This window comes from Gouania willdenowi, chromosome 4, assembly GCF_900634775.1.
Source record: "Gouania willdenowi chromosome 4, fGouWil2.1, whole genome shotgun sequence".
Lineage (NCBI taxonomy): Eukaryota > Metazoa > Chordata > Actinopteri > Blenniiformes > Gobiesocidae > Gouania > Gouania willdenowi.
In genome coordinates this window covers 3,249,116-3,273,711 of record NC_041047.1, presented here as the reverse complement: position 1 = coordinate 3,273,711, position 24,596 = coordinate 3,249,116, and the positions used below count along the sequence as shown (strand labels likewise).

At 37.7% G+C, this 24,596-nt stretch overlaps 1 protein-coding gene across 2 annotated transcripts in view; it reads right to left on the bottom strand.

Annotated features, from left to right (window-relative positions):
- The window catches only part of adcy1a (adenylate cyclase 1a), a 66,294-nt gene extending 42,027 nt beyond the window's left edge, over positions 1 to 24,267 (bottom strand). For both annotated transcript variants that reach the window (XM_028444574.1, XM_028444575.1), the window contains exons 1-4: positions 23,656 to 24,267; positions 13,918 to 14,067; positions 7,024 to 7,142; positions 2,361 to 2,472 (exon numbers count right to left, since the gene is read on the bottom strand). In XM_028444574.1, coding sequence (XP_028300375.1) covers positions 2,361 to 2,472; positions 7,024 to 7,142; positions 13,918 to 14,067; positions 23,656 to 24,267 — 993 coding nt within the window. The remainder of the gene's footprint in view (positions 1 to 2,360; positions 2,473 to 7,023; positions 7,143 to 13,917; positions 14,068 to 23,655) is intronic.
- Positions 24,268 to 24,596: the final 329 nt, after the last annotated feature.

The window sequence follows — 24,596 nt, the reverse complement described above, 5'->3', positions numbered from 1 at the left end:
ATATTGTATTTTGCCGTTACAAAGTAGATTAAAAACAAGTTGGGATGAACAAAGGTCAGGCCCGCAGAACGTCTCCGAGCCAAATAGCACGTTCCCGAGATTTCAGTCCCTGGCGCCCCAGTGGCACATGTGGAATTATGGGCCCCGAGTCCTAATATGTGGTTTGTTTTTGGCTAGAAGTGGAATTGCTCCCACAGGAGGCTGCGGAGGTTTGGTGTTTTCCTGCATCAGGGGTAACATGGGATCAATGGGAGAAAGCGGTAACAAAGTTGTTTCCTTTTGCTCATACCCCTCTGAGGTTACCAGGAAAACACCAAACCTCCACAGCCTCGGGACCAGACCTTTCCGGTGACACCTCGTTTGGCCCGATCCAAGCATTTTTTATAACAACCATTGAATAGCATCTGAAAAATGGCCACCATATTGACTTTCTGAGTGGCCAACACTTTTTCTAAAATAGTGGCCCTTAGAAAGTTCATACTTTTATACCAAAGTGAATGATTTTTTTACTAATCTGGTGAATTATTGTGAAATGTCATGGAATGAGCCTCTAGTGCAGTGTTTCCCATCCGTTTCTGTCTCATGGACCCCCGAGGCCTCTCTTCAGATAGGGGAACCCCTTCGTCACTCCAATTTAGTAACCTTTCTTGTTTTATTTACATGTTGTTAATAGCTTGAACATGTCAACCTGTACGTTTAACGCACACTAAATATCAATTTTGCGCATTGCAATTATTGTATAGCAGAGAATATATTTACCTACATTTTGAGTGATGTGCAGAACACGTTAGTAACCATTAGTAGGATATTAAGGCGGCGATATTGTTTATTTCATTAATGCAGTTTATTGTCAACGGGTGGAAAAGCTGTTTGATGAGCATTTACAGTGTCTGAAATAGGCTTAAAAATGACTCAGCATGTTGGAAATAGATTCATCAATGTTTCCAAGTACCCCCTGCAATGTGTTCAAGTACCCCTAGGGGTACACGTACCCCTGGTTGGGAACCACTGGTCTAGTGAGATAGTTAGATTTACTCAAAACCATAAAAAGAATTGATTTACTTTTGGGTCAAAACCCAAGAATATATGATAACAATGCTGTTTGAAGTCGGTCAGCTCTTACTTATTTCTGCATTGAACTAAAACACCTGTGACTTCCTGTGACTTTGGACAGAACGATCATGTGATCAGCTTTGGAGAGAATTCCAATAGATCAATTTTTATGGATACCTCCCGAGTAAAAAGTAGAAATAAATCTCGTCCTTCGTCTTCTTCCACTCGTATACTTTCCCTCCCTGATCATGTTGACTTTTCTTGGAGGCTTCATGCTCAGCGTTCCAAGGTAAACAACAGGTGGAGAGTGGAGCTCACCAACTGTTGGAGCCACTTTCAGCCAGACTTTCTCCCTCACAGTGGGCAGAGTGTGAAGACTGAGATCAGCTCCCAGCAGAGCTTCACCTTCTCATAGCAACCGTTCAACATGGTGGAAGGCTTATTTGTCTTGTTATGTTGGGTATTTTTGTTGTTTTTAAAATGAGGCTCAAGTCTCACCTCTCCAATCTCACTTTTCACTGATTATTTCTTACTCTTTTAATTAGTCTTACAAATTCCATGTATTTACCTATTTTTGGCATAACTGAATTTGTTATTAATATATCAGAAAACAGATGGATGAATAGATCAGTTGAGAGATAGAAAGATAAGCTCTTCAATAAGGCTTTTAACTGTTTTTTCTTGTCATTTTGTGTATTTTTGGACATTTTTTGTAAATTCACTGTCATTGATTAGTGAGTTTTTGGAGTGATTTGATGTGTTTTTGTCCTTTTTCTGTTTAAGTGTATTTTCGGTTGTCATTTTTATGTATTCTGTCATTCTGTTATTTTGTGAGTTTTTATTGTTACTTTGTGGACTTTTGTTGTTATTTAGACAGCTTTTGTTGTTTTTATGTGTTATTGTGGTCTTTTTTGTTATGGTTTGTATTGTGTTGTGCTATCGTATTCTTTCCAAAATGTGCTTATATTCTTTTAACAAAAAAAAAATTGTGGTTGGACGGCCATGTTTGGTTGGCTTTCCATTCTTACACGAGGTCAAAGTCACGTGCCTGCAACACAAAGGGACACGTAGCTAGCTAGCTAGCTAGCATATAGCGTGCATGTTAGCTAAATGCAGGTTTCAGACGAATCAAAATGTGAGAGATGTACCGTATTTACATTTTTGAAGACTTTTATAAGACTGATTTGGGACTTTATTTTAATGCCAATGAAGTTAGAACATTTCATTGAAAGCTTTGAGCGTCTAGAATGATTGATTTAAAACATGTATTTTAGATTAGGAGGATTAGAGGACAGAAGAAAACTCACCGTGGCCAGTTCATCAAACTTCCCGAAGAGTTCGTTGAGCAGTTTGACCAGTTCCTGAGCTGTGCACTGGGAGGCCAAACTGGTGAATCCCACGATGTCTGCAAACAGGATGCTGAGAAAAAAGATCAGATGATGTTCTGAGAAAAGTAACGTCTGACTTAAGAACTGTTGCACTTCTTAAAACACTCTTAAAAGTGTAAATAAATGAGGTCTTGTGCTTCTTTGTTAGGAATCATTTGGAGCTTGGTTTTTCATATTGCATATTTAGATTATTTTGATTTATTTAAAAAAATACTTATTTTGTTGTACAAAGACGAAAAACAACCACTGTTGTTAGAATAAACACTTCTCGGCGTGCTGAATATAAAAACAGCATGTTCTATAATATCATTGCTACAAATGTGTTAACATGAAAACTAAATCTGAAAGTAACACTTAAATATGAATGTTAAATCTAAATATACATTTTAAGTCTAAATCTATGTTAAATCTAAATATAAATGTTAAATCGAAAACTAAATATTAAATCTAAATATACATTTTAAGTCTAAATATATGTTAAATCTAAAACTAAATGTTAAATCTAAAACTAAATGTTAAATCTAAAACTAAATGTTAAGTCTAAATCTATTTTAAATCTAAATATAAATGTTAAATCTAAATATAAATGTTAAATCTAAATCTAAATGTTAAATGTAAATCTAAATGTTAAACCTAAATGTAAAATTCTGAAGACCTTGGAGGGTGGGGTGTGTAGTGTATATGTTTTACATTTAAAATGTAAATTTAAATGTTAAATTTAAATTTAAATGTTAAATCTAAATTTAAATGTTAAATCTAAATGTTAAATCTAATTATAAATGTTAAATCTAATTATAAATGTTAAATGTAATTCTAAATGTTAAATCTTAATCTAAAATTCAGAAGATCTTGGAGGGTGGGGTGTGTGTAGTGTGGGCGGTGCTGACCTGCCCACTTTGCATAATTTCCAAAAATTAAGCTTTTCACTTAGCTACAAATTTAACATTTAGATTTAACATTTAGATTTACATTTTTTTTCCTGTGTACACATTTTAACACTGATTTGTTTAACATGAATTTATGTCTCAAATGAAAGAAAAATGAGCTAAATGTCCAGCTATGAAAAAGTTTGGCCATTTTGCATCCCATAGAATAGAACCTTCTGGTTTCTAGAAATAAAGTTTTTTTCTTTCCTAAAAACATGTTATTTCTTTGCTTTAAAGTCCATTTTTAACAAGTTTGGATTTGTTTCTGGTTAATGTCGTCTCTTCTGCAGCTGAAACTTTACCCTTGAGGGATTAAATAGTGAATCTTCTAATGCGATGCTTCCTTTTCCCCCCAAATGCAGCAGCAGCTGCACCGAAGCAAAGTGACGCAGGGTGGTGTGTGTGTGTGTGTGTGTGTGTGTGTGTGTGTGTGTGTGTGTGTGTGTGTGTGTGTGTGTGTGTGTGTGTGTGTGTGTGTGTGTGTGTGTGTGTGTGTGTGTGAGACTCTCAGAGCTGCAGATGTATTTCCTCCACATCGTGACTGAGCCAGTGAGTGTGCAGCTCAGACGCCTGATGTATACAGAGCTCTTTGAAATATGCTGAAGAAGAAGAAGAAGAAGAAGAAGAAGAAGAAGAAGAAGAAGAAGTTGAAGAATCTGAAGAATCTGAAGAATTTGAAAAATCTGAAGAACAAGAATTTGAAGAAGAACAAGAATTTGAAGAACAAGAACAAGAATTTGAAGAAGAAGAAGAAGAAGAAGAAGAAGAAGAACAAGAAGAACAAGAAGAACAAGAAGAAGAAATGTAAATTTAACTTCACTTGGAGCCAGAGTCTGTGCAGTAGGGTCCGGTGGGAGGAGCCCTGGTAACACGCCCCGCCCATTTAGCGTACTGCCTTGATGACTTACGCGGTCCAGCTACGCCAAGAACTTCAGTATTTTTTTCACTGGAAATTCTACCAACGTGTTGTTCAGATGATCAGATCGTAGAGGTTCGTACTGGTACAGAGAAGTTTAATGGCTTTCCTTCATCGTCACATGACTCATTTTTCAACCTCAAATAACTTATTTAAAACAAACTTTACAGAAAAATGAGCATTTGAACACAATGTAGGGTGATAATAACTAATGGTCACAGCAGAGTTTAGGTTTTGTTTTAACTTTACAGTTTAACCAAAATCATTGAGGAGGCGGGGTTTATGACCTATACTGCAGTAAGTCAGCAGGGGGAGCTCTAAAAATAAAAGCTTCACTTTTAACAGTCTATGCTTCGGACCCGTAACTGCATCTAAGTGCTGGAGCAGGAACATGGGGTGAAGAGGGTCTGCCAGGTATTTGGGTGTGAGGCCACGCAATGATATAAAAATAAAACAAATCAATCCTAAAATGAACTGGCAGCCAGTGTACAGGGCTCAGGACAGGACAGATGTGGTCTGAAACGTCCCGACTGGGTCTTCTGAGGAGTGGTTGCACAATTGCATGTTTGCAATTTTCTGACACCACATCTGAAGACAGGCTCATAATTATCAGTGTTAAAAGAGAAGGTCCTTAAAGAGCTGCAGGAGGACATGATCAATGGGAGAACCTGAGACCTTCATGTTTAAAGGAACTGTCTAAAGAAAGTAAACAGATGGATCACACCCAGTGATAAATGATCCACAGACAGACAGACAGACAGACAGGTAGAGAAACGGGTAGAGAAACAGATAGACAGACAGACAGACAGACAGGTAGAGAAACAGGTAGACAGACAGACAGACAGGTAGAGAAACAGACAGACAGACAAGTAGACAAACAGACAGACAGACAGACAGGTAGAGAAACAGGTAGACAGACAGACAGACAGGTAGAGAAACAGACAGACAGACAAGTAGACAAACAGACAGACAGACAGACAGGTAGACAGACAAATAAGTAGACAAACAGACAGACAGACAGGTAGAGAAACAGATAGACAGGTAGACAGACAGACAGACAGACAGACAGGTAGAGAAACAGATAGACAGGTAGACAGACAGACAGACAGGTAGAGAAACAGATAGACAGGTAGACAGACAGACAGACAGACAGACAGACAGACAGACAGGTAGAGAAACAGATAGACAGGTAGACAGACAGACAGACAGGTAGAGAAACAGATAGACAGGTAGACAGACAGACAGACAGACAGGTAGAGAAACAGATAGACAGGTAGACAGACAGACAGACAGACAGGTAGAGAAACAGGTAGACAGACAGACAAGTAGACAAACAGACAGACAGGTAGAGAAACAGGTAGACAAACAGACAGGTAGAGAAACAGATAGACAGGTAGACAGACAGACAGACAGACAAGTAGAGGAACAGGTAGACAGATAGATAAACAGACAGACAAACAGACAGACAGACAGGTAGAGAAACAGGTAGACAGACAGACAAGTAGACAAACAGACAGACAGACAGGAAGACAGACATGTATACAGACAGACAGACAGACAGACAGACAGACAGACAGACAGACAGGTAGACAGACAGACAGACAGAGTGTGGGAGGCAGAGAGATGACTCTAGTGACTGTAGTGCTTGAAACGCTATCTGCTCCTTGACTCCTACAGTCAGCAGATCAATATAAAAAGCTCTCGACTGTACTCGTGCGTGCAATCAGTGCAGAGTCATAAGCAGCTACAGGTCAAGAGAGAATACTTAACACATGCTCCAGATCAACAACGCGACTACTATTCCACATTTGGAGAGACTCTCAGTAAGCACCATCCCAGGCTTTCCCCAAAAAGCACAAAATACCTGGTTTTCTACAAATATACTATATATTCTGCTTTAACATGAGCTTAAACATGAAATCATTTACAAAGAAGTCAACATTTTTATAATGAATGAATCAAAAACAGAAGCACCAAATATCCTCTTTTCCAGATATTTAGTATCTGGATCAATGATCCTGATCATGATACTATGACATCACTTTAAACTGAAAGGATTGGAAGAAATCTCTCTAAAACCATGAAAGAGGTCTAAATGTAAATACACCCACATTTATTTTCCTGAAAAATTGCAATGAAATGTGCGATTAGGTTCTGATATGGACTTAATCAAATTTAATAAAGATTGATCGATTACAACCGAGATATGAATGTTTTTATATTTTCACCAATGCTAAGAGAAAGGGATTTTTTTTATAAAAACCCATTTTACCACCTTTTCCACCATTTTTGGTCACTTTTAACTCATTGTATTGGCCCAAATAACAGTAAACGTTCCTGGATAACAGTAGATATTATTCAGATGAATAAATAAATGTGGTTATCACAGATTCATAGAACAATGGACCATCATTTTGCTGACTTTATGGATGGACCCCAAAAACCTCTCCCCTTTATTCCCCCTTATAGATGGTCCTGAATGAGCAGCTCTTATTAAAACAACTGAGTTTTTAGGATGATTTGATGTAAAAAGTCCAGCTGAGAAATGAATCCGTCTCCAGGCGGTTTGGTGGTTTCTAATCCACCGCTGGAGGAAGAAGCGTGGGTTCAAGTTCTCCTCCCTAACCTTTATGGATGGCGGCTCATCTTTAATTGCTCTCCTTCTATTCTGGACCCTGACGTCACGAGCCGCGACACCTGGACGCTCCGCACACCTCGTGTTGTCATGACAGCGCCATACCTGACATTGTCATGACGCTGGATGTAGATCTTATGAAAGATCCTCTCCGGCGGCTTCAGGAAGTCCTCCTTCATCTCCATGGCAACGTTCCTGGGCAGGAGGCTCATTAGCAGACGCTCCTGGAGAAGGGAAAGGGTTCAAAACAAAAAACGAGGCGTGAGCGTCGGCGCGAGGGATACTCGGGGTCACTTTCTGTGTTTTCTAACGCTCCCTCGATCACAGCAGAGATCTACGAAAGAGCTCCAATCAGAAAGATGCACCATGATAATACAGAAAAACAAAGCACAGAAAGGCACATTTTTATGTTTCTCGCTCATTTTAAAATAATACTTGTTTTTTTAAAGAGATCCTTCACTGTTTTTACAAATGTGGCCTAAAACCTTTGAAATGTGCTTATTAGAAGATTGTCTGTAAACATCCCATTGTTTTCTATTGTAGTGAAGCATTCAGACTGATTTATAGATCATTTAGCAGCTTTTTAGATCATTTAGCAACTGCAACCTGCGGCTCTGGAGCCTCATGTGGCTCTTTGACTCTTTTGCAATGGCTCCCTAAAGCTTTAAAAAATATATATTTTTTACAGAGGCTGTCAATGATTAATGACAAATAAAATCAAGATATAACAATTTGTTAACCTAAAATAAATCACAGTGTGCAATGACTCAGCACCTTTCACCTTCACTTCCTGCAACATCTACAGACCATCAACTTCCCTGCACCTGTGGCTAATCTTATGTTTTAAATCATGGGTAAGATTTGTACACAAAAGAGGTTTACGTCGACATAAAATTGAATAATACAAAATAATACAATAAAATAATAAAGTAAATACCAAATAAAAATTTAACAGAATAAGATAATTTAAAGAACAAATGACGCTTTGATGGTTGAAGTAAATCACAGATTGTTGAAGGACTTCCACCCAAAATGACTTCTGACATGACAGTCTGTGATTTAATCGCTAACATCAGCCACCAGAGCGTGTCAGCGCACTGTTTAAAGGAGAGTAAAGGTCCCTTAGGAGAGCTCTTCTTCTCTGCTTCATTGTCTACCATCAAACTACAGAGTTAGAACTGTCGTGTCACAACTGTGTTTGTCGGTAAACAAAAGAGGGTTAAATCAATATCTTTTCCTGATTAATTAGAACAACCAAAAGCAGCACAAATTGTCATTTTGACTGAAAAAGTTACTAAACAATCTAAAAATCAGGCTGAATGTTTCACTCCAATAGAAAACAATGGGATGTTTACAGGCAGTGGGGCCTTGTGACATCATCAATCACATGATTTCAAGAAGGAACACTGGCTCTAAAACTGTAAAGTAGTCCTATTTTTAAAAGTTAATTAAGTTAATCTGGTGCATAATAACGTGTTTGTTAACTACTAATAAGTACATTTAGAAGATTTTAGGCTGCACTTGTAAAAACAATGGAGGATTTCTTTAAAAGCATCTCTGGTCTGTTTGTGTCTGTTTTAAAGAATGTTGGGCTTATAATTTGGACCTGTTGAGACATTTTAATCAGAAAAAGACACGGTGTCGTCCTCATAAATCAGTAAATCCAAGATCAATTACTTGAGATGTAAAAAGTTAAAATTACCGCTTGAAAGTTTGTTTTGATCTCCACCGTAAACAATCTTTTATTGATATTGTCGGAAAAGTTTGGTGCATTGCATTATGGGATATGGAGTCCCATGGAAGTGTTTTTTATGTCATTCTTTTTGGCGAAAACACTAGAAACCACATTCTGGTGGCAGAATGCTCTATATTTTCATTCCTGTCTTGTATTGGTTTTAGAAGAAAATGATCTTTGATTTATTGATCTGAGGCATACATTACGTCTTTATCTGGTGAAAAATGATCGTTTCCAGCGGCTTTTTTAAGGGTGAATTAAAAAAACTTGTCTAATTTGCAAAGTTTAGGAGCATCAATTGCAAAAGTCAAATAACGTTCCGACTTCGTCACCTGTGGTTTTTGTTAAACATGGAGAAAAGCTAAAGCGAGATATAATTACTTTTCATATGAACATTTAATACACACTGTTGTGTGTAGAACAGAGCAGTGAGAGCTCATGGTTTCACATCCGTCAGCACATTTTGCTGTGGAGCACGTGAATAGTCTCGGTTGTAGCATAAAGAAACGCTTGAAAATCTCACAGGAAGTCAAACGTTGGTGAATGACGGCGCGGCGGCGCTGAATGGCTGTGGAGAGGCTGTGTTATGAAAGGTGCCAATAGGGGCTCTCCCGTGGCCCCCTTCATCACGCTCTCCCATTATACACCCATTCACACCTGCAGCGGGAAAATAACAGCAAAACGCTGGAGAGAGGCTTTTACAGTCATCGCACTCACTGATTGATACGCTGTGTGTGTGTGCGTGCGTGAGTGTGTGTGCGTGTGTGTGTGTGTGTTTGTCAGGTGGGAGAGAAGCTGTGCTGAATATCATAAAATACGTGACATTTCTATTCCTGCTAGCTTAGTTCCACTGCTTTAATTCACTGTTAGCTGCTGCTCCAATGACGCAGAATAACCCACGAATGATTGAATTGAAATGCAAAGGATCTGCGTCACAAACGTGATCATATCTGATCCGAGGGCCACATTATCGACATTCATGTTGGAATTTAGATTAAAGACCGATCTGAGCTTTAGTACAGGAAACAACAAAAGGTTTGTGTGTTTTCGTAGCCATTTTGTGCATTTCTGTGATTGATTTTTGTGTTTAAGTGATTTTGTGTATGTTTAATGTTATTTGTGTATTATTCTGTCAATTTGTGTATTTATTTAGTCAATGTTGGTGTTTTTGGAGTCTGTTGTCTACTTTTATGGTCATTTTGTATTTTTCTTAAATCTATTTTGGAGTCATTTTCTATATTTATATTGTCGTTTTGTGTATTTTTCAGTCAATTTGTGTTTTTATGTTGTCGATTTTTGTATTTTTGGGGTCATTTTGTGTATTTGTATTATTGTGTATTCTTTCACTTTGTTTCACTTTTTGTGGGGTTTTTTTTGTCATTTTGTGAATGTTTATTGTTGTTTTTTGTCATTTTGTGAAAGTTTATTGTTGTTTTTTTGTCATTTTGTGAATGTTTATTGTTGTTTTTTGCATTTATGTTGTTGATTTTTGTATTTTGGGGTCATTTTGTATATTTGCATTGTCGTTTTGTGCAGTCATAATAATAAATAACCCTCCCCTTTTAATCCTACACCATAAAACAAGAACAAACAAACCTGATGAAAAGAAAGAGAATAAATTATACCAAGAAGCTACAGTGATGAGATCAGACTGAGCTCCAACCTCCATTATTGACGTTAATGAACACATTTAGGACAGTATTTGAGTTGATAGCTGTGTGTTTTCCTTTGATTCTGTGACTCTCGTGAGCGACGGCGAGGGTTTGCACAACGTGGCGAGATCCAAACCCCGAGCAAAGAAAAGCCTCCTTTCACCCGTTTGATGGTAGAAAAACTGGGATGCGTTTGTTCATGGGCACATCAGCGGAGGCTGATAGATCCCAATCAGAAGCAGTGTGTGTGTGTGTGTGTTTCTCTCACCGCGATAGACCGTGACCTTTGCTGGAGTAGGGAGGCCATGAAAGCAATCTGCTTGTGTAATTACCTGTCAGAAGGGAGCCTGTTACTGCTGAGGGAAAACACAGCATATCATCACCTAATCTACAAAGCACAGGTGCTAAGTGTGCAGACGCGCTCACAAACGTTGTTCACCACCAACGTGACACGTGTATTAAACGCACGCGGTAATCGTGGGGCGAGCGTGCAGGTGAGTGGACGGTGTTAAATGGATCCTCCACTGTTTTATACAAATATGTCCTAAAACCTTTGAAATGTCCTTAATAGAAGATTTATGTCAAACAAAATGCCTTATTTGTCACCATATTGTTTTATTCACTTTTAAAAATGGGACTATTTTACAGCTCCTCCATCTTGAAATCACGTGATTGATGATGTCACACGGCCCCACTGACTGTAAACATCCCATTGTTTTCTATTGGAGTGAAACATTCAGCCTGATTTTTAGATCATTTAGTAGATTTTTAGATCATTTAGCAGCTTTTTCAATCAAAATGACAACTTGTGCTGCTTTTGGTTGCTCTAAATAATCAGGAAAACGTAAAGATGTCGATGTAAACCTCTTTTGTTTACAGAAATAGGATTAAAAACAGTTTTTACCCAAAAAATAATCTTTGACCGCAGGGGGCGACAGTTCCCACTCTGCGGTTTGGCAGTAGACAATGAAGCAGAGAAGCAGAGCTCTCCTAAGGGGCCTTTACTCTTCCTTAAACAGTAAGCTGACACACTCTGGTGGCTGAAGTTACCAAGTAATCACAGACTGTTGAAGAACTCCCACCCATGACGGTTTTTATCCTCAGGGTTTGTGCGCTTTCAACAGTCTGTGATTTACTCGCTAACTTCAGCCACCAGAGCGTGTCAGCACACTGTTTAAGGAAGAGTAAAGGTCCCTTAGAAGAGCTCATCTTCTCTGCTTCATTGTCTACTACCAAACCGCAGAGTGGGAACTGTCGCCCTCTGAGGTCATAGGTAACTTTTTCGGGTAAAAACATTTATTTATCCTCTTTCGGTAAACAAAAGAAGTTTATGTTGACATCCTTAAGTTTTTTTGATTATTTAAAGCAAGCAAAAGCAGCACAATTTGTTATTTTGACTGATAAAGCTGCTAAATGATCTAAAAATCTACTAAATGATATATTATTCACTCCAATAGAAAACAATGGGATGTTTACAGGCAGTGGGGCCATGTGACATCATCAATCACATGATTTGAAGATGGAGGAACACAGGCTTTAAAAATGTAACGTAGTCTCATTTTTAAAAGTGAATAAAACAAATATAGTGCATAATAATGTGTTTTGTTAGACATAAATCTACTAATAAAGACATGTCAAAGACTTCAGGCCACATTTGTAAAATCAGTGGAGGATCCCTTTAAAGTGTCCTAATGGTTCCTTAGTTAAACCGCTCCGTGTAGGTGTGCAGGGCGGGGGTGGAGAGTGTGGTGCTTGATGCATGTGCCACAGTAATTGTTCGTTCCTTAAATAGCTGCTGTCATAGTTACTGCGTGCCTGTGGGCTAGTTGTTAGCGAACGGTGGCACCTGAATCGTTAAAAAAAAAGCCTCTCGACACAGTGAGAAGATTCCATGAATGCAGAGACACGACGGTCCTGTTTCCATCAAAGGTTTCAGAGAAAATAAAAATAAATTAAAAAAAATACATTACACTCTTCAATTTCAACCTAATGGAAAGACACATCAAAATAAGACAGAATGTAGCATCACGTCATTCTAAATATGTGTCCTAATGACCAGAAAAAGTTCAGCAACAGAGATTATCAACTAAATGAAATACTTCTATCAAAGGAAATCTTAAATTTTGAGTTATGGGATGAAACAAATGTGTAAATCAGCTTTCTTCAAATACGTTTAATGCCCACAACTCACTTTAGAAAATGCCTGAATCAGTCACTTAAAGGTATTTTATGTAATGATGTAAGTTTTTCTTTTCAATGTTTTAGTGTTTCTTCTTTTCATTCAAAATGTTTCTGTAGCATTTGTTAAAAAAAAAAGTTAATTTCCCCTGGGTTAAAAATCTATATATTGCATATCTGATTTTGATTTAATTTAATGATATTATCCATCCATCCATTTTCAGACCTGCTTCCTCCTTCTCAGGGTTGTATTATATTATTAGTATTATTAGATAAAGACATAGTATAGGCCACAGAAAAAGAAAATATGTAAAAAGTTGAAATTACCCCTCAAAAGTTTATTTTGATCTCCACTGTATGCACAAAAGATTGGTGCATTGCATTGTGGGATTTGGAGTGTTTTAACTTGTGTTCTCAGTATTCCCCTCACACCACCACACAGTTAATTTCTGCCAGATTCAGAGCTTTCCGTGTAAACCCCAAAATAAACCTCCGCCATCGCTTTGCAACAACTGTTAGTGTGAAAACACCAGAAATGTGTTGGGAAGTCACTTTGGAAGAGTTTTTTGGGGTAAACACAAGAAATCACAGTATAAACACAAATGCGAGACTGTAGAAAAACTAGACTAAAACTAATGAGGGGAAAAAATAATTAAAATGTTACAAACTTTAACGCAATTTCATCTCAGAAATAAAACTCAGACTAAAACAAAAATGTCTTGCCTTTGATAACATTAGTTCTAGTTTTAATATTGTTACTTTGAGGGTTTTTCTTTTGTTTGCCATGGCGAATAATATCTAAACATCCTATTGTTCCTATGGTCAATTTGACCCCATTCAATGTTCATAATTCAAAATATAATACTTGCCTTTTTTTGTTTCACATTTCATGACTTTTCCACATTTGATGGGTACAATTGATTAAGCATTAAATCACCCTACTAACATATTTTTTCAATGTGCTGAACACATTTAGCTGTGTAAAAGTCACATCCCCACACATACTTTTGAGTTGATACATGACATCCTCATTTTGGAACAGCTCTTTCACAGTGAAAGTGACGTAGAGGAAGATGTGTGTGAGACAGAGGACTTTATAGTGAATAACATCAAATATGTTACAAAAACGGAGACAAAAATAAGTAAATAAATATGTGTAAAAGAGGAAATAGGGGATTTCCAACATCAATCAATATGGTTCATTCTGTGAGAGTTATTAATGTGCACCCCAAATTAGAAAAGATTTGGATGAAAGATTTTCAACATACACTAATTCCTGATGGTGGCGCTAGAGAACAGGTCAAGGTTTCATTATCAAGGGGTTATTCATGGACTCAACAAATAAACTAAGTGTCTGACACAAAAACTTGGTCATATTGACCCCAAGGGTAAAATGTGTTTGAGGATAATATGAGGGTTAAATGCAGTTCTCACCTGTTTCTCGTTTTCGTCCTCCAGTCGTAGTCGCTCCTCGATACATCGTCGGGCCTGAAGGAAAACCTTCCTCTGCGCTCGCTCCGTCAGGATCCGCACGAACACGCCCGACAGGTTCACGCTGGTGAAGAGCACCGCGTTGGCCACCAGCTACACCACAAAGACAAGAGCTAGCAGCTCAGACACATGTATGTGGATATAACGCACATGTGCAAACTGCATACGCTAGCGGTGGAAATTGATGAATTGACTTAAATGGAAACGCGTTACTATTTCCACACAAGTATACAGATTACAGTTACTCATCCAAATCACTGAGTTATTATTCATGTTTTTTTAAGAAAGACAGAAAACAGACTTTCTGTTGTCTTTTGTTAGCATAGATCAGGTAAAATCACATTTTCCTTTTTTTAACTACATCTCCAGCATGCTGTTAAAACAGTCGTGGTTCATAGCAGTGACTTAAAGGGATAACGTCAATGTTTTTACAAATGTGGCTTAAAACCTTTGACATGTCATTATCAGTAGATCTATGTCTAACACAACACATTATTATGCACCATATTTGTTTAATTAACTTTTAAAAAATGTGATTTACTCGCAAACTTCAGTCACCACTGTTAAAGGGAGAGTAAAGGTCCCTTAGGAGAGCTCGTCTTCTCGGCTTCATTGTCTACTACGAAACTGCAGAGTTGGAATTGTCGCCTCCTGCGGTCACATATTATTTTTATCCTCATTCAGTAAATAAAAGAGGGTTACATTAGGATCTTCAACTTTTCCTCATTATTGAGAAGAACAAAAAGCAGCAAAACTTGTAATTTTGACTGAAAAAGCTGCTAAATTAGATTTTCAAAGGCCAATGCAGATACCGATTTTCTTTTTTCTAAATTTCAGCCAATGGTCGATATCTAAAGCCGATTTTGGAAGCCGATATTTGAGGCCGATATACTTTTTTTTTAAAGCACATTGATTATGAAAGACAATTGAAACACTCATATGATATAAATGTATATATTAGAAATTAAATTAAATACATCAATAGAGCTCTTAACATTTATTGAACTTTAAATATACCCGTACACAACCAAGTAAAACAAATCTCCTTATCCTATTAAGGATATAATAGGATAAGGATATTTGATCAGGCACTATTATATTATATCCTTATCCTATTAAATTGGCTTTTTATTTGTAAGCCTATTGGCTTCTACCTCTCCTTCTCTCTCTTCTGCTTTTATTATTATTACTTTTTTGTTGTTGTTGTTGCATATTCATACATCGGAAGGGATGTTTTTGTCTTTTCTGTTTTTCTTGAATGGCTACTCTAAAGTGCTAAATGAAAAAGCTGCTAAATGATATATTATTCACTCCAATAGAAAACAATGGGATGTTTACAGGCAGTGGGGCCGTGTGACATCATCAATCACGTGATTTCAAGATGGAGGAACACAGGCTCTACAACTGTAAAGTAGTCCCATTTTTAAAAGTTAATGAAACAAATATGGTGTGTAATGACGTGTTTTGTTAGAAATAGATCTATTAATAAGTACAGTATATGTAGAAGATTGTACGCCACATATGTAAAAACAGAGGAGGATCAGTGAGGCTTACGGTGCCATTGCATGGTGACCTGTTGGATAATTCAGAATACACACATTGAAAAACCACTGGTACTGACCATATGGTATCAAATCCACTGCAGATGTATTTATAAAGTACTTTAAACAAGGCCAGAGACACAAAGGGCTGTAAAGTACATGCAAGTGTGACGGATCGTGTTCAGATTACACAAGGCAGCCACTGATTAATCCATAGGAATTAATCAATCCCTGAGCACCGAGGTCGGGGAGGATCAGGAAGTGAAGGAGGAGACAAAGTGTGGTATCAATGAGGAAGCACATCCTATTGATCCTGTTCCAACACCTAATACACAGGATGAAGTGCTGAGTCAGCGCAGGGCTTTGTTTCTGATCAGCTGCAACACGAAAAGATCCATCACACTGGTGGAAATAAAGCTTTGGTTGGAAAAAAGGACCGAGAATTACGACGGCGAATTAGAGCCTGTTACGACCCTGCTGTTGGATTAGCTCCCTGTGCAGGTGGAGGAAGAAGAATAAAAAAACATCTGAGCACAACAAGATTAAAGTTGTAATATTTTGAGGATAAAGCCATAACCTCAGATTTCCCTGTTGGAGTGAAGACGACAAACACCGAGAGCCCTGATGTTGACCACGCTCATAAAATTACGACTTTAATCTCAAAGTATTACGACTTTAATCTTGAAATATTATGACTTTAATCTCATAAAATCACGATGTTATTAAAATACAACTTTATTCTAGAAATATTACAACTTTATTCTCATAATATCACAACTTCAATCTCGTAGTGACCAGATTTTTTATTTTCTTATTCTAATGTGGCCCGAATACGGCATCGTAGAGAATAATAAAAAAATAAAATAAAGAGAATTTTAAGAGTTGACTCATTTCCATTTTGTTTCCGTCTACTCAGCTTTTCCTCAGTAGATGTCGTTACTGAATATAAATATATTGAAATCACACAAGATTTTGTGTGAGTTTACGAAGAATAATCTGGTGGAAATGTGTGATATTGTCCTAAAACATGTCGGGGGGTGTTTAGTGAGGTCATGAGGTGAAGTCTGTCTTTTCAGCTCAGATTATGTCAGATTTTGAAAGAGATTTAAAAATCTGAACCGCTTTAGGAAAAGAAATGTATCATTTATTTATTGACTTTGTTCATTTGTCACTCATGGATTTATTCATTTTGGTTCTGAACCCTGTCTGAGTGTCAGTGTGGATTGGAGACACTGTCTGCTCCACTAGGACCATCGTCCCTGTTAGCTGCTACATGTTAGCATTGAGGTGCTAGCTGCTACATGATAGCATTGAGGTGGTAGCTGCTACATGTTAGCATTGAGGTGGTAGCTGCTACATGTTAGCATTGAGGTGATAGCTGCTACATGTTAGCATTGAGGTGATAGCTGCTACATGTTAGCATTGAGGTGATAGCTGCTACATGTTAGCATTGAGGTGATAGCTGCTACATGTTAGCATTGAGATGCTAGCTGCTACATGTTAGCATTGAAGTGGTAGCTGCTACATGTTTTGCATTGAGGTGGTAACTGCTACATGTTAGCATTGAGGTGATAGCTGCTACATGCTAGCATTGAGGTGTTAGCTGCTACATGTTAGCATTGACGTGCTAGCTGCTACATGTTTTGCATTGAGGTGGTAGCTGCTACATGTTAGCATTGAGGTGGTAGCTGCTACATATTTTTCATTGAGGTGGTAACTGCTACATGTTAGCATTGAGGTGCTAGCTGCTACATGTTAGCATTGAGATGGTAGCTGCTGCATGTTTAGCATTGAGGTGCTAGCTTCTACATGTTAGCATTGAAGTGCTAGCTGCTACATGTTAGCATTGAGGTGCTAGCTGCTGCACGTTAGCATTGAAGTGGTAGCTGCTACATGTTTGGCATTACGGTATTAGCTGCGACATGTTTAGCATTGAGGTGGTAGTCAAGCCTAGAGGAGTTCCGGTAATCGACAAACTCGTTCTTACACTATTTGCACACAACTGGGCTTTTATTTCCATCCAGTGTTTTCATAAACTACTTCTCCTCTGGTTATCCCATTTATTGTATTGTAGTCTGTGCATCAGTATTTTGGGTATACCGGGAACTTGTGATATGAGAAAGGTTCCGAGCTGTTTGGAGTGCAAATAAAAAGCACGTTAAAGTCCCAGCCCTATAAATTCGAAAGGAGCAGTATAATGCTATTTTTCACCATCTCCATTTGTTCTAAGAACTCCAAAAACATAGTATTTGAGATTTGTTTTCCCAAAATCGGCTGTTTTCTAGAGTTTAAGCATTTGAAAAGTCACTTTCTGAGCAGTTCCAAAAATGAGCTGTTTTGAGGCCAACTTATTCATGAGTGGGCGTGACTGTAGACACAGACCATGAGGGTCAGTCATCAGCTGCTGCTGCTTCAAACACTGACTCACCAGAGCTGCTAAGTCACTTCCTTCTCCTCCTCTCCTCTCCTAACCACAGGAATAGTCAATTTAACATGATAATCATTTGTTTTGTCCAAGCCAAAGGCGATACGAGGCGATATAACGGATACTAAAAATGGAACTGCTTCGGAGGAGGAGTTTCAGCGTGCTGACGTTCTCCAACTGGCCTGTTTGGAGCTGACTTTTTACAAAATGTGGAATAACAAGGGAGGGAAGAAACAGAACCTTTTCAACTTTGTCCCTCTGAATGAGGCTAAAGGAATGTAAATCACTGTAGAAAAACCATTGGAAAGTGATTTTTTCATATTACCGCCCCTTTAAAACCAACATTGGTGGACATCGAGTCAATAACATTGTGTATCCCTAGTGAAAAGCCCTACTTTAACAGTAACGTATGATTTAACGCTTTTGATGGGTCTCACGTCTGGACTTGGAACATCTTTGAAACCGCTCTGTCCCCACAGCAGAGACAGAGTCACATTTCTGTTGTTCAGTTTTAATCCTCAACCACTGGTTTTTCCTGCCGCGGGTTAATCAAGTGGACCAAGTGTGCGTTGAGTCTGTCTGTGGCCTCAGAACGAGACTTTGGCGTATGACAGCGATCGCAGCTTTTTATTTAGCTGAGCTGCACAAACACATCCACTACGTTCACACTTGTTTTATTGACTCAAACCTGAACAAACACAGTCGTATTTATTCAGCGAGGACGGCCTGCTGCTTCATTTTAGGGTGTCAACAGGCATCAGCATCAAGTCTAACAGTCTGACAGATCCTTATTTATCAGTTGATTGGCTAGAATGATGCTACTGATTCATTCTACATCATACATTGGCTTAAAAATAAATAAAACCAGCATTTTTTTTTATCTATAGAAGACAAAACAAAAACAGCTAAAATTGTTTTTGCTAGTGTTGTGTATGAGAGGCTTTGTTTTAAACAAATGCATTTCCTAATGAATGATTACATCATTTTTATCCTTTCCTTCCCCTAAAGAAGTCTATTATTCCCATAAAAATAATAACTTATTACTCCTTGAAAACATTCGCCACAGCTTATGATGGCAGTTTATTTTATTTTTATATCCTACATTTATTTTTAGGCATAACACAGAATAGGATGGGTCATTTTCATTCTCCATACCTGCATTTACCATATTTTACATTAACTCATATTAATATTAACTACACCAGTGGTTCTTAACCTTTTTCTTGTTGTGTGTGTTTAATATCACACAATTCTGGTGAGAAATTGAAAGTATTGTAAGATTTGTGTGGTGTTTTAATTTAAAAAATATTGTCTTCCTCTTCCTGCACTGTATATATATATATTTATTTATGTGATATTGTATTGGGTTTTTTAACTTGTGCAAAACAGATGAATATAAAAAATAATTTCAATCTATTTTATTTTAACTTAATTAATTTTAATTTTATTACTAGAAATTTCAGGCAACCGCATTTTGATTTTTTACTAGACATTTTAGGTGACCCCACTTTATTTTCAGGCGATCCCACATGGGGTCACGACCCCAAGTTTGAAAAATCCTAAACTAGACAAAATTTAAGTGAGTGGATACGAATACATTTTTATCCTAAAGTAAAAGAAAATAAATTCAATAAAACATAATGTAATAAAAAAAAAGTAAATTTTAAGCAGAATGAGATCAAATAAAATTAAATTAAATTAAATTAATAAACTCCCTCACAACAGGGGGCGCAACATCAACTCTTGCTGAAGAATCTGAATTAATCAATGAACTATTATTATTACTTTCATATTTCTCTGCTTAGAGAGACAATAGGGAAGGATACGAGAACAAATCTGACCAGTTATTAGAAATTCAATTCAATTTACTAGTGTATGAGGAAAAAGGCCATAAAACTTGATCATTTTGTGGGTTTAGAACTAAACTGATGACAACATTCTGACTCTAAGATGATAGAGAGAGAGTATGTATTGATCCTGAGGGAATACTATCAGACTGTATCCGTTCTCTTTGATAAGGAATGATGTTTCAGCACCAGACAGTGGACAGTCCCCTGAGAGTTCACATGAAACGCCTGGACTGTTTTTAAACCTTTCCTTGACATAAACATATTAAATATATATATATATACATTAACTGTGTTGATTGGCAAAATTGTAAAAGATTTTGTATTGTAAAAAATTCCAAATTTGGGAATAAATAAAGTCACACGGGGCCTCAATTAAGGGTGTTAGAAAAAAACAATCCTGCAATATATCGCAATATTTTATGACATGATTATTGTATTGATCCAAAAAAATGTCCAAATCAATTTTTTTTATCGTGTTTTTTTTATAAAGAAAAATAAATTTAATTGCACTAACATATGTATAGCAGTGAAACTGTTTTTATCCTCTTTTGCTAAATAAAAGAGGTTTACGTCGACATCTTTAACTTTTTCTGATTATTTGTAGCAACCAAAAGCAGCACAATTTGGTATTTTGAATGAAAAAGCAGCGAAATGATCTAAAAATCTACTAAATGATCTAAAAATCTACTCAATGATCTAAAAATCAGGCTGAATGTTTCACTCCAATAGAAAACAATGGGATGTTTACAGGCAGTGGGGCCGTGTGACATCATCAATCATGTGATTTCAAGATGGAGGAACACAGGCTCTAAAACTGTAAAGTAGTCCCACTTTAAAAGTTAATAAAACAAATATGGTGTATAATAATGTGTTTTGTTAGACATAGATTTACTAATAAATACATTTAAAAGGTTTTAGGCCACACATTTTCATGGGATTTTTCCAGTTAAACCAGTGGCTAAAGGTTAGCAGTGTGGCTAACGTCTCTTGTACAATGTAATCTTGCGTGATTTCAACGTATGTCATATTTGTAAATTCTTTGAAGCACACTAAATGTAATAACAGCAGTTGACTCAATTAGCCCTTTTCATCACGTTGGGTACGATTTAAGGAAGTTTAATAGCAGTAAAGTCATCTAAACAGGGAAACGAAACGGAAAAGTGTAACGTGATGCGGAAATAAATAAACCCTGAAACAGAATTTGGGAATTTCTTGAACAGGAAATGGCAAAGCCCTAAAAAAAGTAATTTATTGATAGTGAAGGATAAAGTAATGTAATCTGATTGATGGGGAGGGTGGTTGTTGTTGTTTCAGCAGCAGGAGCAATTTTCAGCTCAGCGTGTTTTATATTTAAACTTTGAGGCACATCCATTTCTCCATCTTTGCAGGATTTGGACTTGAACTGAAAACCAACAGAATTTAAGTCTGTAGATCAACTCCAGCTGCTTCCAAGTAAAGAAAAGCACTGAGTTAGAAAACTAAATTATTTCCTCCACAACTCCTAAATATCATTTCGCCTAATAAGCGGAATGATATCTAGGAGTTGTTTGACCCTGAAATAATATAGATATTAGGCGACGCCTAATATCTATATTATTTCAGGGTCAAACTGTAAATTAAAGAATGATTAGAACTTTAGCCAATCAAACAACACGTGAAATACGGAAAGAAATACCTGAAATGTTAATAGTGATGTAAGTGATTAAAAGGTCAAAAAGTTTTTCCTTTCAAAATAAAATCACAGAATTCTCTATTAATTCACGTTTGAATGGAACTTTACGTTCATAATTAAACTCTGGGTTTTGTCTTTAAAAGAAAAGACGAGCTGAGGATGAAACATCACTAAACTTTAGTGTATCTGACGTCTACATGGTCACAGCTGTCAAATAAGAGATGAAATGAGAAAACAGCTGCTCCGTGCTTTCATTAACATCATTAACACTAAATAAAACTCGTACACACAAAGAAAGTAATAATAAGAAGCTAAAAATGTTGCAGAAAATAAAAGAGCAATAAGTTATTAAATGTGCCACCGTGAACAAAATGTAATGTGGAACTAAAGTGTAAAAATAATGATTTACGTCGGCATGTAGTGGAAAAATAAAACGTTCAATAGCTTATGTAATTATTTTCCTTTTTGGTTTTCTTAAGCTTTTTGGCACAGATTGTAAACAATGTTTGGTTATTTCATGTAATTTTCACTGCTGCACTTTTACATTTGTTTTTATTCAAGTAATTAATTTAGTTTTTTGATTTATTATGAAATATGATTTTTTTTGTTTTACCTGTTAGTTCAGTAAATTTAAAAAGGATAATTTGGGGGTGAATGGGCGTACGTGGGGTTTGAAAGTTTGTCTTTGTTCAAAGTGGGAAAACCTAAAAAAGTTGTCACGTGTGTTTTTGTTGACACATTACTGTCACTTTTAACATCCATTTAACCACATTCACCATTTGTCAAGCCCATTATTGGCCAGTTTAAACTATGCTTTTGTTGCATTTTGCAACTTTTAAACATTTTCTGTAGTTTTCAAAATCCTATTCCACCACCTTATATTTTTCTTTCATTTTGTGCAGTTTATGTTTACAGTAATGTGCATTTTTGTACAATTATGTATGTTTTTGAGTCCCTTGAACAGTTTGAGCCAATTTTTGTTTATTTTTACCCTTTTTCTGGAACAAAACCAAACTTTCCATATTTTAATCTATTTTCATCACTTTTTCTTGCCTTATTTTTGCTCCTTTTAATGCATTTTTGAACGTATAAACCCTTTCTACCACTTTTTATACCTAATGTCACATATATGTTGACCCATTATTGTCACTTTTAATCTCTTTTGATCATATTTCATTCTTATTTTGACCAAATTAACCACATTTATGATTTGTCATGCCCATTATTTGCCAGTTTTAGCTATTGCTCCAACTTTTTTCTGCAACTTTTAAGGCAATATTGAGACTTTGATCCCTTTTTATCACTTTTTCTATCTGTTTTTGGTCACTGTAAATTGCACCTTTTAACCAATTGCTGTGGTTTTCAAAATCTCATTTCACCACCTTTTCCACCATTTTTTATTTATTTATTTATTTTGGTTACTTTTAACCCATTTTATTTCTGATTAAAACAAGGATTTACATCTTTAAGATGACTATATGGCCCGACAGCGGATATTATTTAGATGAATAAATAAATGTGGTTATCACAGATGCATGGTTATTTCTGCAACTACATCAAACTTACGATATTTTAACCTTTTTCTTGCAATATTTTTGCTCCTTTTAATGTATTTTTGCTATGTTACTCCGATTTCTACCACTTCTCCATCAAATTTCAATGCCTTTTCTGCACATTTTTTTCCACTTTCAAGCACTTTCCACCACTTTTACACCTAATGTCAGATATGTTGACCCTTTATTGTCACCTTTTTCCTCTTTTCACCATATTTCACGCTTATTTTGGCCAATTTAACCACATTCATGATTTGTGATGACCATTATTTGCCCGTTTAAACTAATCGTTACAATATTGACACTTTTTTTTTTAAACTACTTTATCTGTCTGTTTCTGTCCACTCTAATTTGCAACTTTTAATCAATTCTGTGGTTTTTAAAATCCCCTCATTTTTTAAATTCCATTACCCACAGTTTGTAACAATTAACCAATTCCAGTAAATAAATGTGGTTATCACAGATTCATAGAACGATGGACCATCATTTTGCTTATTTTTCTTTCAAAGTGGGAAACACCGAAAAAAAGTTCTAGAACCACTGGTTTAAAGTGACATGCTTAGTCCTTCTCCATCAGGAGGATTTTTGGACTCGACTCTTTAACTTGTGTGTAAAGTTGCCATGCTGTGACGTCACTCACCGATCTCCACAGCCTCTGCCTCCTCCCGGTAACGGACGTGGCGATGACCACGAAGTGCGAGGCGGCCAGCATCACCCCGAACAGCACGGCCAGCAGCGTGCGCACCGGCAGCAGCACGTAAGCCACCAGCGTGACCAGCATGAGCTGCCACACGCCCTGCTCCGCCTCCTGCGCCGGTGCCGCCGCCGCCGAGCGCACCTGCTCCGGGAACGGAAAGCACAGCAGCGCGAAGGTGAAGCTGAAGAGCAGCGCGAGCTTGGCGATCTGCTGCAGCTGCGTCACCTGCAGGTACTTGACGTTGGTGACGATGAAGAGCGAGAGAAAGACCACGCAGTGCACCGGGTGCGAGCCCTTGGAGAGCGTGAGCCGCGGGTTGGACAGCAGCTCCATCAGAGACAGCGACGACGCGGCCACGATCAGCACCGCCAGCGCCTTCAGGGTGGAGGTCTGCTCCAGCTTCAGGTTGTAGGTCTGGAACAGCACCTCCACCTCCGGGCTGCTGAACTCGTCCTCCAGGGGCGCCCCGGCCGCCGGGCAGCGACCCTTCCTCCTCCTCCGCCGCGTCTGGACTCTGTCGAATGGCATCTGCTCCTCCATGGTCCGGCCATTCATGAAGCGGGGATGGTGCACGACGAGCCCGCAAAACTACTTCTGGGTCCCTGTCCCTGTCCTCCCGCAGGGGGTCCAGCAGTGGAGGACACCTGGAGCCGGTTCATGCGTCCTAGCGCGCGCAACCTATCCACAGGTTGGAGAAGGATGGCGGTGCGTCGGGATGAAAGTCTCCAGCTCTCTCTCTCTCTCCCCCCCTCTCTCTCTCTCTCTCCCTCTCCCACTCTCTCTCTCTCTCACCACAGCACGAGCGTCCCCACCATCTCCAAACACTATAAGCTGCAGCTGCTTTTTGCGCTCACTGAGCCGCATCCAGCGGTGCGTCCTCCTCC